General features: G+C 33.1%; 1 protein-coding gene across 4 annotated transcripts in view; it reads left to right on the top strand.

Moving 5' to 3' along the window:
• The window catches only part of LOC118197980 (WD repeat-containing protein 62-like), a 186,438-nt gene that overhangs the window by 151,722 nt on the left and 17,768 nt on the right, over positions 1-16,948 (top strand). For 3 of the 4 annotated variants that reach the window (XM_085819943.1, XM_085819944.1, XM_085819947.1), the window contains 3 exons: positions 10,357-10,422; positions 13,883-13,985; positions 16,613-16,705. In XM_085819943.1, coding sequence (XP_085676069.1) covers positions 10,357-10,422; positions 13,883-13,985; positions 16,613-16,705 — 262 coding nt within the window. The remainder of the gene's footprint in view (positions 1-10,356; positions 10,423-13,882; positions 13,986-16,612; positions 16,706-16,948) is intronic. The other variant, XM_085819945.1, reaches the window with a different exon arrangement.

Here is a 16,948-nt window from a genome sequence, read left to right as displayed (position 1 = left end):
GATACGAACGGGACATTCAGGCTATAGTTTCGCCGTGTCGGGTGAACATTCACCTTCTCAAATTTTTAATGGGTGACTCGAGGCTTAAGGAAAAGCAGAGACGACAATAAGAACGGGTGAGATTCAAGTTGCGAGGAAGCAGAAATGATGATATCAAGACATTGTAGTATCAGTGTTACTGTGTATTATTATTGGAATGTAAATTTATTAAAAAAAATAATTTTATGATACGTACCTGTAGTTAACATCCTTGATAACTTTTCCTTTGATATGTTCTTATGGCAAACGCGTTCTTCGGAAACTCAGTTTTTCGCATAATTTTTCCCTTTCGCTTTTCGGGCGATAAAATTAGAAAATGAGGGGGGGGGGAATACGCGAGGAAGTAGGGTCAATACAAATATACGAAACTTGAATATACAATAAAAATATGCTAAAATTTTATACTTCTTCGTACACAATTGAGAAAATGGTTTCGACAATAAGTGATCGACTGAGGTAAGCTCAAGGGAGATTGAGTAAAAATATTACCAAATATTCGAAAACTTTCTTGATTTTGGAAACCGAGTTTTATATTTTGCTTTATGAAAACAAAAGCAAATATTTTTAAATGCACAGTCTTTGCAGAAATAAAAGGCGATGAAGAAATAAATATAATTCCGTGTTTTATTTTTCCATTATAATTTTGTGAGGAATATACCTAATAACCACACCTGATTAGCAGGAAAAATTAACACTTTGTTTAAGTAAATAACTACTCATGCAAGAAAAACAGCTGTAAATAATTCTAGGAGAGAAACGTAGATAAGGCAGATTCTCCTTAACAAAACAAAAAATAGCTCAGTTTAGGAAAATAATTTTCAAGTCGCACGAGCTTGAACTGAATCACTGAATTGAACTGACTGATACAAAATGCATTTTCTGGAAACTTCCAGAACATCGCCAAGTTAATCACGCATACAAATTCATCAATGTAGGAATAATTTTCAAATCTAATTTAAGCAAATAGTACGGGTTGGCTGTGTGCGTGCTAGTGTTTTTCAGAGCACGAGTTCTTGTGAATAAGTTTTCCTCTTTGAAAAAAGTTACGTTCATAAATGCCTTTAACGATGATCTTCTAAAGATGTTCGTCATTTAATCTACTAACATGGGAAATCTTTTCCTAATTTGATATTTCCCATTTAGTTACCTACAAATGCAAACACATCGCTGTGCATAGTGTTTACAGCCTCCGAATATGATCTACCATTTAAAAATTAAATATCTCGATCAATTTTTGGCTTACAGGAGCTACATTTTTATTTCATTTTTAATTTTTATAATGAGTATAAAATTTTGCTTTGCCAGCAATATAATTGCCAATTATGGTTTACCTAAGGCAGTTTTAAAATGCCTCTCGTTTTTAAGACTAGGCATGAAATAGAATTATTATCTACTTTCCCTAGGCGTTTTATGTAATACTTAGGCCTTCTAAAGAACGACAAATACTATTTAGGCAAAGTATAAAAAAAGTTTACGATAAGGCTTTTATTTAAAAAATGAGCATTTCTTTAAAAATACAAGCGTTATTTCGAAAAACGTAATTACACAATGCCATTCAAAATACACAGAGAAACATGAAACGTACTAAACAAAATTTATGTATTTCTTATTCAAGAAAATAATGTATGAAATATATAGAATTATGGAATGAATGTATTGAATGTATGGATTACATATGAATGCATGAAATGTATGCATATTCGAAAAGAATCGGATATGTATTTCGTACTTTGCCGGTTTGTCACTTGGCATTCTGTTTTTTTAAACTTCAAAATAATAATAATAAAAAAGAATACATATAGAAGAATATTTTTTGTAACTGGAAGTATGTGCCTACGGCTTACGGTTGCAGCAAAAAAAAAAAAAAAAAAAAAAAAAAAAAAAATCTGATATGAACACCATATGACTTCTTTTTTTACGGCCTATTAATTATGTAACTTTTTTGCGGCATTTCATTTAAACTTATTTCCCTGAATTTCATTAGAGATATATTTCTCATTCAATCAATTAATTTCTCACTTCGCGACGAGGTAAATAATACATGAAAATTCAAAATATCTTTATTAAAAATTGTAAAATACAGAGAAACCTAAATACCAAATAGAGTTAAAAACAGTTAAAAAATAATTTTTACAATTAAAACTAGTTTAAATGAATTGTCATAAAATAGGCGGAAAGAGAGATTTTTCGATGCACAAAACTTTTGACCTCACTCGACAAAAAGACACTGAAGTTGGTGCAGAATCTGATTTAATTCACTAAGTTTCTGCGTCACTAAGCTTGCTAAGTTTCAAATATAAACAAATAAAGGTATCGTTAAGCTTAGTAAAACATAAACAACTTTTAAATTGTTGATAATTCTACAACTATTGCATGCAGATTAACTAAAGGCATAAACTTAACCGGAACATAAGAACAATATAATTCAATCACTTTTAAAGTGCACAATTTACTAACATATAAGAATAAAAAAACTTAGCTCACCAAGTATATATATATATATATATTTAACCTCTCCTTTTATTATTATTCTATTTTAAAATTTGAAGTTCAACGCACAATTTTTGAGCAACTAGGTCTCACTTTTTTTATGATTTACTATTTGCAACTTTTACAAATATATATATATATACATATATTTACGTACTTTTGATTTTTAGCCTATTGCAACCAAAAAAGGAAGATGCACTTCTACATTTTACAACAGTCCCATATAGAAAATCTTAAAGTTCTGAGGCTTTTCGTTTTTGAGTTATGCGAGATACATATACGTACGTGCAGACGAGGGGGTCATGAAAAAATCTCTTCTGAATCCATTTCACAATCAGTTTTTGGGGAAAAATGCCCTTTAATTCTGTACGTGCGTACAAATGAATTCAAAAACATCGTTCAAATAGAATCCAGAGCGGTCAAAATGGATTTTTTTTTAAATACGATACCCGAAACGTTTCGCGGTTACAACACATCCTTTACTTCGTACAAGGAAATAAAAATATGTAAGAACATGGCGTACATTCGAAATATAAAAACACGCATCGTCGGATGCTAAAAATTAATCGCATGCTTTTACGAAATCAAAATCCAAATATATTGTCAGTCTTTCATCTGTAATTTCTGATGAAGCTATAATTTCTGATTCAAGCTATAATTTTTGATGAAAAATGGCCTTTTTCTTATTCTGCTGAGAGCGAACATTGTTTTTTTCTGATAATCATTTGTCAAATCTTTCATTATTATTATTATGATAGTAATCCGTTTTAAGAACTGTTGACTGCTTATAAGATGTTTTCCAAACATTGAATTAAAAAGATTGAATTTTTCTTCTGAATGTTAAACGCAGCTTTATTATATTATTTTGTAATAATCTGGTAATAAGTTCTAGGCTTTCTGTTAATAACTCGAAGCTAAACGTCTTAAACAGCTCAACTACTAAACAAGTTTAAAAAAAAAAACATTTTTATTTAGTAATGTAACAGAACAGGCACAACTTGTGCTACACACAAAACATACACTACTTCTGTATATTTGAATTAACGTAACAAAAGTTAAATTCAAATGACTTGACGTAGTTGAAGCCAGCATGCAAAACAGACTAAATTAAGTTGGCTCTGATAATTACCGGCACGTATTTTAAAACATCGGTTTGCAAAAACGCTGAAGCCGCAATGGAATTTAAAGCAGACCAGAAATAACCAAATATCCAAACTAACATTCCTCAGCTTAAAGACACACAAAGCTAATTTGCATTCCTGTAAGGAATACGGAAAGGAGAAGTTATGGTATAGACCAAAATCGTAATAACTGGTTAATTAACATATAGCAAAATATCACTCAACCTACCTTTCAACAAAAAATTCTAGTATAATGGGAATGATGGGAAATACATTAAATGGATCTTAAAAGTCATCAGAATTATTTAATCCTTATCAGGGGTTCAACACAGGGGTGTATGGACTCCCTAGTGTTCCATGACATTTTAAACGGGATATAGAATGATCAAGGGGTTGACTGTGGGTCGATAGCAGAATATGCATCGGCAATTGATCGGCATATATTTATGATCCCATTGATTACCAAAAAAATAATAATTATAAAAATTGATAAATAACTGTTAATTGATATAAAGCTATAACGTGAAATAGGGAAACAATCATATAAAATAAGGGGGAAATACGCAAAAATTATTGAATATATTTTTAAATCAATAGTATTTTTTTAAATGTATCAGTATTTTCTGGAATAAGCGCAAAACGCTTTTACCGACGTTATTGACTTGGAAAAACCGGCTTTAGTCAAGTCAGTAACTTCCTATGGCGGAACAGGTCGAATATTTCAACTGTTAAAAATATTGCATCTGTACATCAAGCACAGCCATCACATTAGTTAAAACGGAATTTTTGTGTAATTCGCGTCTATAATTTAGTTTTTGAAAACTTGTTTATATTTGTGGAATTAGAAATAGTTAAACAAACGTCTAATGAACCACTTTTTTCAAGACATTTGTCCATGTTATTAGTCTTTGAGTAATTTATTTGCTATTATTTGTAGTGTGGATATGTTGTATGCTGTATATTATAGAAAAAATATAAGGGTTTTGATGCAAGAAAAGAGTTACGAACTCCGATCTAAATAATCCAAATGATTGCAACATTCTAATTTGATGCATTTTATCAGAACAAGTATACAGTGTTATAGTATCCAGTATTTCTAGTGTATTACAGTGTCTGTAGCCTCCAGATTTCTAGTGTATTCCAGTGATAGTAGCATCTAGTATTTCTAGAATAGTATTTGTAATGCATTCCAGTGATTTTAGTATCCAGTATTTCTAATGTAGTATTTGTAGTGTATTCCAGTGTTCCGTGGTAACCAGTATTTCTAGTGTAGTATTTGTAGTGTATTCCGGTATTCATAGTAATCAATATTTCTATGTAGTATTTGTAGTGTATTCCAGTGTTCTTAGTAACCAGTATTGCTAGTGTAGTATTTGTAGCCTATTTCAGTGTTTATAGTATCCAGTATTTATAGTGTAGTATTTATAGTATTAACCCTTTCAGTCCCAATTTATTTGTTTGTCAGATAAGAAATATTTTCTGCAATATCCATCAGTTCTTTATCGGACAACGATTTATTACTGAAACAGAAAATTACATATTACTTCTAGTAATACAAATATCATCCCACCACTGATCCCACTGGGCAAAATTATATCCCACCACTGATCCCACTGGGATATATGTGACCTGTCAACAAATTTTATATAAAATATTCAATATACGTCATTTTTACAGGAACAAAATATATTCTATAAGTAGTAATCGAATGCAAACTTACCTAGACATTTTTTTACGTGTATTTTATGCAAAATCAGAAACTAAACAAGTCTAAAGACGTAGTACACGCTCGCCTTATAATAAACAAACTCACTAAGTCTCTATAAGAAGATGCGCGCGACAATTTTGTAGTGTGGATATTAGAAATGATGCCTACTACCAGTAAGACATCAATTACATATTAAATTGGTGCGTGTAATTCTCTCTAGGCTTCTTTAAACATCTACTGGGACTTATATAACTCATTGGGACAGGAAGGGTTAACTAACAGCATTCCAGTACTTGTAGTATCCAGTATTTTTAGTGCAGTATTTGTAATGTATTCCAGTGTTCATAGTAACCAATATTTAAAGTGTAGTATTTGTACTGCATTCCAGAGTTTGTAGTAACTAGTATTTCTAGTGTTAGTATTTGTAGTTTATTTCAGTGTTTGTAGTATCCAGTATTTCTAGTGTAGAATTTGTAGTATTAACCAGTAGTATGCAAGTGTTGTAGTATTAACCATTGGAGTCTCGGGAATAAATTTCTGGCAAGCTTCATCCTGCTTCGCTCCGGCTGACTGTCATGAAAAATCACGGCTTCTGTACAAAGATATTAAAACAACAGCACTTCCAAACCAGAGTCCGAAGATCTCTAGTAGTCTATAAGACAGAATTGTATTTTGGGGATTCATTCTATGAACTAAGCCATAATAAGAAATAAGAGAGAATTGTATTTCGCGGGTCCATAATATGAACTAATCCATAGTAAAAAATAAGACAAAATTCTGTTTCGGGTTTCCATAATATAAACTAAAACTTGGTTTGAAATAATACAGAATTGTATTTTCACATCTATAATATCAGCAGCTCAGTGAAAAATCAAAACTCCTGTACAGAGTGACTCTAAACCAGTATTTCAAAATCGGAGTCCGCAGAACCTCAGGCGTCTACAAGACAGAATTGTATTTTTGTGGTCCATACTATGAACAAATTCGTGGTAGGAAACAAGACATAATTGTATTTCGGGGGTTCACAATATCAACAATTAGCTGTCGCGAAAATTCGAAGCTCCTATACGTAGTAATTGTAAACAAAAATTGGGGTCTGTAGAACCCCAGATGTCCTTAAAAGAGAATTGCATTTCAGGAATCCATAATATGAACTAAGCCGTAAGGTAGACTTGTATTTCAGGGATCCATAGTATCAACAGTTGATCGAACAGATAAAAAATCGAACTTTCTATACAGAGTGATTCAAAATCAGCATTTCCGAACCGGGATCCGCAGAAGATCCAAGAGTCCACAAAACAGAATTGTATTTCGGGGGCCATATTATAAACTAAGCCCTAACAGAAAATAAGACAGAAATGTATAAGTCGGTACTATAATTAAGCCATAATATGAAGTAAGATCGAATTGTATTTCAAGAATCCGTGATATGAATTAAACTGCAAGACAGAATTGTATTTCGGAGATAATATCAACAACTGACTGCCGTGAAAAATCAAAGCTCATATACAGAGTGATTTTAAACCAGCATTTCCTAACTGGATTCCACAGAATCCCAGGGATCCAGGAGACAGAATTTATAAAATGATGTCACAGGAAACCACTTTTTCAGAAATTCGCGGGTAGAAGATACTCGTATTTTCTGGGACATTCTTTAGTTAATGGAGGAAAAAATCTCTTCATAGCAAAGTCCACGAAGAAATAGTTATTTGAAGCACCAAACTAATCTACAGAAAGTCAGTCAATCAGAGACAAGTCGTTTCATTCTGTAGCAATTAATCGGTATCGTTGTGATGAAATTTATTGCTTGTGTTAACGAAAGTTATTGTTCAAATGAACTATGTTTTCTTAAGTATCAAAATGCAGCAGTGGCTCCTGGGGTGAGCGGTGGTACATCTAAAATTAAAAAAAAAATAATTCTAGTTTCACAATTTACTATCAGATAGTCTGTCTTTGATGCTTAAAATTTAAAATAACTGCACAAATACTAAATATACATACACTATTTCTGTAAGTAAAGATACGTTGGAGTTTTACCAATTAAAGTTTTCAAAATTTGTAATTTACATTTTTGGTATTATGTTGGAATTACTTCATTATTAGTTTTTAGTATCGTACAAATAAATATTTCATTTAGGAATATTACATATGGGTATATAGGGGCCCACATACTTAAAGTTAGAACATAAGGGTTCTACAAGTAAAAAAAGACTTCCAAACTTGTTCTAAGCTTTAGCAAAAATATAAATGAGTTTTGAGCCGACCGATTTAAGCAGGTTTTGTAATGGAATTTGTGTGCTCGGGAAAATGGCGCGTTATGAAGTTGGAGATTGAAAAATGGTCCCTGTTCGCCATGTGGTTGTTTTACGAAATAAGCCTAAAGCTCGCCGACATGCGTTCTATCTATGAGGCTGCGGACGGAAAAGGAACAGCTGCTCAATGAAAGCACTCGATCATTCTCTGATTATCCGCTTCATTTCAGCCACAGTTCCATTGATCAACGTCTTCAAACTGTGTTTCGAGAGTCAAGATAAAAATTCGGCATGAAAATCATAAAGCACTCGCACTTGTTGACTAGTGGCTATTAACTAAGAAATGTAAAGTTTGGTTTTACTTTATGGCAAAGCACGCAAGGGCGGTCTGCCTAAGGAGAAGGATGCCTTCTTGGAGGACTTTCTAAGGGAAATTGGCTCGTATAACACGTTACACGCTGTAAAACTACGAGAACGTTCATACAGCCAGCTCGTTCACCTAGATCGAACTCAGGTTGAAATTACCAGTCCTTAGCGACTTTACCGCTTGGCCGGTGGTGGGCAAGCTATATAAAAATAAATTTAATTATTCTGAAAATTAATCGGAAGCTTCATGTGTGGGCTGTCGGCTTTCGTACCGCGTCTTCAACAGTGACATACGTGTGAGAGTAGCTCCGGCTTTTCGATTGTTCAGTCGATGAGTGTGCAAAAATGTTTCTCACACAGCTATAAACATTTTAATGGAAAAATTTTCTCGATTTGTTTGGCAACAAAAACAAAAAAGAGAAACAAATTAAATGTAGAATATGAAATACGATTGCGGATAATATCAACAGAGCTAGACTTCGAGAGCTTGTGTTAAAAAATTACAAGCACTCCCCTGTCACAAGATTAGTGACACTTGGAGCAGAAGTTATTGCTCTTAATAAGTAACATACATTAATTTTATATTAGAATTTTTTTAATAAAAAATGGAATACTTTCATTTAATTATCTTTATACAAAGTGCTTATGTTAATCTACTTCAAGTATTATTTTGAAATATATTGTTCAAAGAGTGTGATAGGGTTACCAGAAAAAACCTTATTGTTCTAAGGGTTCCGTGAGTCCACAAGTTTTGAAGCCCTCTGCCATTGATAACATTCATATCGGGAGGGTAGCTATGCATTCTGCTCGACCATTCGTACGGGGAAGAACGATTTACTCCTGCGGAATGTCTTTATTCACAACTCAACAATGCCTTGTGCCTCCCAAACTAGTCATTTCCGCACACACATTCCATTACAAAATCTGCGTATTTCTGTCTCTTCTACCTTTTAAACATATTTGCCAAGTAGTTTAGAAGAGGAAACAGTACATAACGGGAGATCAATGCAGAGCCCGTGAAAGCTCTGTATTGACTCCATGGGGATAGATGAAATTTTAAAGGGCGTCAATGGTGATTAAGGCATCCACTGCGGGTCCCTTAATCATCAGCCATTGATCGGCATAATCAAAATCCCATTAAGTACTAAAAAGTTATTAATAAACCTGAAAAATAAATGTTTACTTATAAAAAGCTACATTGTGTAGTAAGGAAGAAATCGTATGAAATAAATATAAGGGGAAAATATAATAAAATTATGATGCAAAAAGAACTGATTTCATTGAAAGAGGAAATTCAGGCACAAGTCTTATTCAAAATACATGGTACGCGAAGTTTTCGAATTTAAAAGCCGTCCGAGAGAAATATACACAATCAAGGTAGCTACAGAGTCAACATTATTGACTTTTCTCTCATCTAGCGTAGTGGAAGCAAGCTTTAGTCAACTCAGTAAGTTACTAAGTAAAACAGAAAACAGGTTTGATGAGGTGATAAGGATTAACGTAAGCAATTTCATGCCAGATATTTAAAATATTGCATCTATTCATCAGCACGAGCCATCATATTATTTAAAATCGCATTTTCATGCCATTCAAATCTGTGATTTGGTTTCTGAAAAGTTTTTCATATTTCTAAAATCAGAAGTAGTAATTCAAAAATTAGAAAACATAACTCTAATGAACCATTTTTTTTCAAAACTTTTGTTTATATTAGTCTAATTGCTATCTTTAAGTTACTGATGTACGAATTACTTGTTTTATAATTACGCTACATGCTGCATATTATAGAGAAAAATGTAAGGAGATTGTTGAAGAAATCCATTATTTTAAAAGGGCTCAGCGAATGAAAAGGATTGGGAATTATTATTTTACAATCCCCTGTATGTGGAAAACTACGATATCAGGTGAACAAGCCAAATAATTGCTGAAAAGCGATTTTTGCAAGTGTCGAGAATACTGATTCTCTTTCCTGAAGAAATGCATCACGATTGTCGTTATAAAATCGGAAATTATTGAACAACTAATCTTTCTAAGAAAAAAATTAACCAGGTATTTTTCGTGGATTGAACATGCTTTTCAAATTCCTCACTCATTACCACGCAAAAATAGACTTCGTAAGCTCTCTAAAGGTATTCTTAAGTATTGTTTACAAATAAAACAATTTTATACAACTCCTTCTAACCATGTGATAGGAATTCATGTTAATTTATATGGAGGATTCGTAAGTATCTTTCAAAAATTGGAAACTGTTTTTTGGTTCTGAATTCGGTTTCTTAGATCATCATTTAGCCTGATATAGATTTAGTAAATTCAAATCTTACTCTGGGTTTATCAGTAAGCATTCTAAATTTGTTGCAAAATTTCACCTAAAATGTTTTTTTAGATGTCATCAAAAAAGAGGGAAGAACTTACAAGAGCTTTAAACGATGCCAGAAAAAAACTGGAGACTGTAAGTTATGTCTCAAAATTATTGCGTTTAATAACATTCGTTTTTATATTTTGAAGCGCCATATACTTTATGGAATATACAGAGTGATTCAAATAGATCCAAACTCAAAGTTTTTGAAAACAATTGGGAATAACTGGACAAATATTGTCTAGAATACCTTCTCACCTTATACATCATATCACTGTGGCTATGATGAGCTAAAATGTGAAAGACCTTGTAGCTGGTTACATGATATCATATGCTGTTCTGCCTTGCATTGGGTCATCTGAAGCTGGATATGCTTGGCAGCAAATCATAATGTCACTCCATCAGCTTGACTTCAGATATTCGCGGCTTAGTAAGAAAAAATTCTTCGTCAAAGAAACCCCGTGAAAATAAGTCCGCGCTGGTCATGACCTTAATAGCCATAGATTAGTATCCTAAGGGACTATGATAGTGTTCTAAGCCTATGATAGTGTTCTAATCCCTCACAAATCATAGGCTCCTAATTTTCAGGTCCACATTGTGTGGGTCCTAATCTGTCCAGAATCTTCGTGTCTTTATTTGGCAGGAATGTTAGTGTTCTAATCTTCAGGTCCAAATTCTGTGAGTCCACTAATGGCCACAGATTAGGATCCTAAGGCAGCGGCTATTAGAGTCCTAATCTCTCAGGAATCACAGGGTCGTAATCTTCAGGTCCACGCTCTAGGGTCCCAATCTGTGAAGAATTAGTGTCCTAATTTGTCAGGAACCTTAGGTTTCTAATCTTCAGGTCCACACTCTGTTCTGCAATCTTTCAAGAATCTTAGTGTCCTAATTTATCAGGAATCTTAACGTCCTAATTTGTCAGGAATCTTAGGGCCCTAATCTTCATGATACGAAAACAGAATTTTAATTTCAAGAATTTTAATGTTCCAATTTTTCACGCATCTTAGAATCCTGACTTGCAGGTTCAAACTCTGTGGTACCTAATCTGCAAAACAATTAATATTGTGCGGTTAGCATTAATTCCTGCGGGGAAAATTGTTTCGGTTTACAAGCATTTTAGTTGACGAATGGCCTTTAGAAGAGAGTTAAGTTTGTGAGACTAGGTTTTTACTGCATATAAAATAAACCATTTGCAGCGATCCAATATTTCAGAACATTATGTCATGTTTATGCAATGGTTACGAGACAAATAAAATGTTGAGAAGTGTTCGACAACTTCTGTCCATGTTTTCTTAATCTACATCAAAAACGTAGGTTCTGTATGAATCCCTCTGTACTATTCGAAACCCTAACATTATTATAATATTATTTTCTATTAGATTTGCTTTTACTTTGACTCCCAATTTAACTATTAGATACTTCTCTAATGGCATGATGAATGAAAATCATTTTTGCGACGCTCTAACACTTGAGGATTTTCCGTAGCAATTAATTTTAAATGTTATTCTCAATTTTCGAATAACGATTAAGCAGTGACTTACTAGAAAAGTAGTTAACAAGAAATTTATATCATTTTTGGGGTTGGAAATGTCTACCCCTCCTACAGGAATAAAAAATATGCTTTCGTGGCATTGCTTCTAGGTCATTAATGCATCAAGATTTATAATGCATTTTCCCTTGTCTAACCTAATTTCCTGTTAGATGCCATTTTATTTTATCGGTAATCTTGGTGCTTCATATTGGCAATGAATCTATAGTAGACCTCCAGATGTATCCCGAATTCTAATTATATGGACCATTCAACAGCCGAGCTGAAAAATTGTTGAACACTGGCAGTCCGACTGGCTGCATGAGAATTTTCCTTGTTTTTCCCTGTGTAACTTAACTTAAATACAAGTCCGTTTTCCTTATAAAATTCTCCACTTCTGTTACTAGTGACAGTTCTCGCGTGCTTTGTCGTATTCTTAGCAATCCAATCCAGTTATATGAATCATTTGCTTTCGTTTCTAAGCCAAGTAAAATTTAACTCATTTTCAGTTCATTTATTTGAATTTAGCTTTTTGAATTAAATGAAATATATAGTACAGTGTAGTAAAGTATATATTTTTGTAAAAGTTATTGAATTAACTCAACTTAAATTGAGTATATGGACGACATATCGACTGGCCTAGAGAATGCGGCAACCTGTAAACATTAACGGCAAAGCGCACTGTGTACAGGCTTAGGACCGCACCCTCGAGGTGCATGCTCTCAAAATTTGGGCGGAAGCTTAACGGTTAGCAATGTCCGGCGATACCTAATATATAATAATGGTGGAGGCTTTGCTTCAAACTTATTTGCATGGTGTATATTGCCTACTGTATACAGGCCTCCTGTTTGTATTCTGTATATTCTGTAACTGCGTGTTATATATTGCTAATCTCATATTGTCCGCATATTGTATATGTTCTAACTGTGTGATATATTTGTTAAATGCATGTTGTCTGCAAATTGTATATTGCATATACTCTAGTAGACTTATTGCTTGCATGCTGCATATTGCATATATATGCATATCTTGTCATATGTTATGCATACTTGCATATGTTATCTTGCAGTATGTTATGCATATCTTGTACCTACAGTTTGTCTGCTGTAATTGTATATATTACAGCAGATTACTGTTTGCGTGCTCTATATTGCATATATTGCAGTAGACCTATTGTTAGCGTGCTGTATATTGCCATGTGTATATGACTTATTGTTTTCATACTGTATATGCTGTCACTGCACGACATTAAACGCGTACTGTTTGCATGCTGTGTATTGCTTATATTGTATCAAACCTACTGTTCGTGTGCTGCAACTGCATGTATTGTAGTAGACCTACTGTCTGCATGCTGTATATTGCATATATTATACTAGACCAACTGTTAGTGTGCTGTATATTGCCCTCTGTATATGGCCTACTGTTTGCGTACTAGTTTCCCCGACCAGGAATGACTACTGGCCTGGCTCGAGATACGTTAAACGTATGTAGTACATATCTTGATATTACGTTAAACATTATGTACATAAAGCCTTTCATTACATCATCATCCCTGCAGATGCCTTTTATTCATATTTCAAAACAAAGGTTAAATAATCACATCGAAATGGCTTACGTCATTTCCATTATTCTTGTTACATTTGTATTTGGCTTTTCAACTGTTTGGGTACTGTATATGCTCTAATTGCGCGCTCCATAATGGCTTTTTTCTTTTCTTTTACTCGCTAAGTCTCATTGATTAGCGAATTAATTTTACTGAAGACAGCGGTAAGAATTTATTAGTTGTTTTACTTTAATAAAAACTAACTAGTTGAGAATTTTTGTTGAAGTGAACTATGAAAAAATAAATAAATAAATAAAATATCTTATTCGCATAACAATTTATGCACTACCAGTTACAGGTGATATCTGGAGTTCTACTATAATTAAGTTATATTTTCCTTTTTAGTCTTTTATGTAAAATTATGATTGAAGTGTGTTAACTGTCAGCTATTTTCTCCTCTTTTTTTTTTTTTTTGGCAACAGCTCGGATACAAAACAGGACTGAGTTCAAGCAAGAGTGTTGGCGATTTGAGCAATGCTGGTGACATTGCAGATATTCACGAGAAGCCAAGATTTACCCTGAAAGGTAAGGAATTTTGTACATAAACATATGCTCGTAATAGATATTATTCAAAGATCATAGTAGGCATTACCATTGTCGCTGGAGCTTTCGCGTATTTCATTGATTCCTTTGTTTAATATTTTGGTGATCTACAAAAAGGTGTTTACATTTTTTAAAACGGTTTCGAGACCATTTAATAAATGTAAATGTTCAATGTAAACAGAAATTAATTAAAACACATATTTTATTAAATGTTAGACCTGATAGTCTTTTTTCGGATCTATAATTCTGTATCACGTGTTTCATGATCTAATGGTTTTGCGTAAAATTTCCAGGGGTATTGATTTCCATTCCTTTTCCACTACTTTCCAGAGTTCATCAATTGTGATGGGTGTGAACATAGAAGGAGCTCTTTTCTTGTATCAATCTTCATTTTTTCAAGAATGCAGTGTTACTTTCCGAAGTATGACTTGTTTCTTTGTTTTGGCGAAATTTCACTCTTTGAAAGACACTGGGGTAAAGAAACGGAATTTCTTCTGTAAATACCGCATGTCAGAATTTCTCTTCATATTAGGATGAGTTGATTTCAACTTTTTTCCCCCTCTCAGGGTATTTTAAATTTCCCATTGTATGAGAATCCTGCAACGATCACAAAGCACATAATGAAACTTTTTTTTTTTTTTTTTTTTGGCTTTGACTGAATTGTACATTTCTTTCTCTTTGTTTTCTATAATAAATAAACTTTTTTCCGGCTATTTAGGTAAGGCCGAGCTCTTCATCAAGGGTCACGATGTATTTTCATTTATCTCCTACTAAATAATTTTTATGTAGGGTTATATTTATTGTTCTTCATTGAATCACATGCCTCGGCAAAAGCTGGTGAACATAAAGTGTTTTAGCTTTTGTAAGTTGTAAAACTTTGTTTGATATTTTATTTATTGTTGCTACAAATGTATTTAAAAATTTTGTAACTGAATTCTAATGATGATTTAACTTTAGAAACAGTACGTACTTTTTTCGAGTATACGTTTGAAGTATTTTGTTTTTTTCATGTAGAGGTAGTGATGGACGGTTATCCCTTTTCCGATTAATAACGTTGCTTATTCTGCTCTTAAATTTTAATACCATGTACTTCACGATGTTTTTGAATTATGGAAAAAGATTCCGAAAGCGCAAAAGCATATCCTTTGATGATACAAGATGGGCTTTCGTGGACGTGGTGCATATGGGTAGTGTATTCTGTATGAGAATAGAAGTCCTATGATTTATTTTCTGTACTTGTCTTCAGTAGCGGCCTTGGCTAGAATGTTAATTTGGCGCTGTTTCGGAATTGGCATGAAAACAAAGGTTACCGATCAGCGCATGTGCGAGAAACAAACAATTACCTATCTGCGCATGTGCCAAAGACAAACAGTTACCGATCTAACTGGTTTTTCGGAAGTCCACTGTGCCAATATCCGATGTAGTCTTCTGATATGTTTATATATGTTTCTTTAAATAAGTTGCTTTTGCAATTACATTAAATACGGTAATTAATGCCCATGTTAAATCATTTCTCTTGAATTATGGGTATTTACATATTAAAGTAACCATCTTGGCTCAGTTTGGCGATTTTTTACAGCTAAAAGGTAAAAGGTACTTATCGAGTACAAGTTGACCGTTTTCGTGCCTTTTTGTTAGAAAGAATCCCAGATAATCGATATTTATCGTAAGTCGGTAAACATTATCAACATATGAAAAGAAAACATACTTTGGCAATTTAATATACAAATTTTAATTATAAAATAAGAATTACGTGATACATTGAAAATAAAACACTTACATTCGGCTTCAAGTTTTGCTGTAATTTTTTTGCGCTAGTTCTCTACCCAAGTACACAGCGATTTGTTTTCGCTTAAAAGCATCACAGAATTGCGAAGATTTGGCTTCGTGCAAACCTCGGCAATAGGGGCTATCTAAGAAATTCATTTCTTCTAATTCCGTTGAGAAAATTTTCATCAAAATTCTGTATTATTGCAGAAATTTTACTGAAATTTCTTCCATTTTTTGTATATTCCATAAAGCAGGCAAAACTAAGGCAAAAAATATCACGCTTTGTTTGTAAAATAAGTTCGAACTTAGAATAGAACAAAAAGGAGTGTGTACGAAAATGGCACGTAGCTTGATTGAAGGAGGATTATGAGGAGGATTCCCGGAAGATTGGTTATACGCATGGCTGCCAGAGTTTGGCAAATTCTGAAAATTTTATGATTTCCTCTAAGGTCGTTGCAATAAATGTGAGCACGGAATAATGCTGTTATTTTAAATAAATTGTTAACAAAATTGTATCAAATAACTGTAATAAATATAAATTTAAATTGAATTCCTTGAATTGAATTGAATTGAAATTGAAATTGAGTTCCTGGAATTGAATGCATGTATGTATTAAGTAATTTATGTAGGTATCGAATGAATTACAGTTTATAGTAGTAATTTCTTTCTTTCTTTCTTTCTTTTCCGATTTAACATTTGGTGACAAGTCTGGAGTCGGAATTACGCCAACTCCATTTTCTGTCACTAAGGACAATACAGAAGGCAATGCCCTCTTTTCTCTTTGTTACTGTAAATATTAAAACATCCGGACTTAACTGATAACTTTTGAAATCTTGCAGATAGCTTGATCGACATGAAGAGAAGTACATCTTTTGGAGATATTACGGGAAGCAGTTTTCCCAGAAGGAGGCTGCCTTACACCCCTCAACCAGGTAAAGTGCGTTAATTCTAAATATCCTTTTTAAATACGATCGAGAATAATCGACGTTATGTCTTCTATTAAATACTAAAGAAACTGTTTCTATGTATGTATGTTTTACCCTTGTATTGTGGACTAGAGATTTCGAACAGCCGCAGTCCAGACCAAGACATGTTCCCCTCGAACCCCGAATTGTGAATTTCCTGTTGTGTTTTTTTACTTAACTCATGTTTTGTGGAAAATTAGTGAAATTTTG

Source organism: Stegodyphus dumicola, chromosome 7 (genome assembly GCF_044657685.1).
Source record: "Stegodyphus dumicola isolate Sdum_Otavi_A_Nest chromosome 7, ASM4465768v1".
Classification (NCBI taxonomy): domain Eukaryota; kingdom Metazoa; phylum Arthropoda; class Arachnida; order Araneae; family Eresidae; genus Stegodyphus; species Stegodyphus dumicola.
This window is presented reverse-complemented; position numbering and strand designations above follow the sequence as displayed.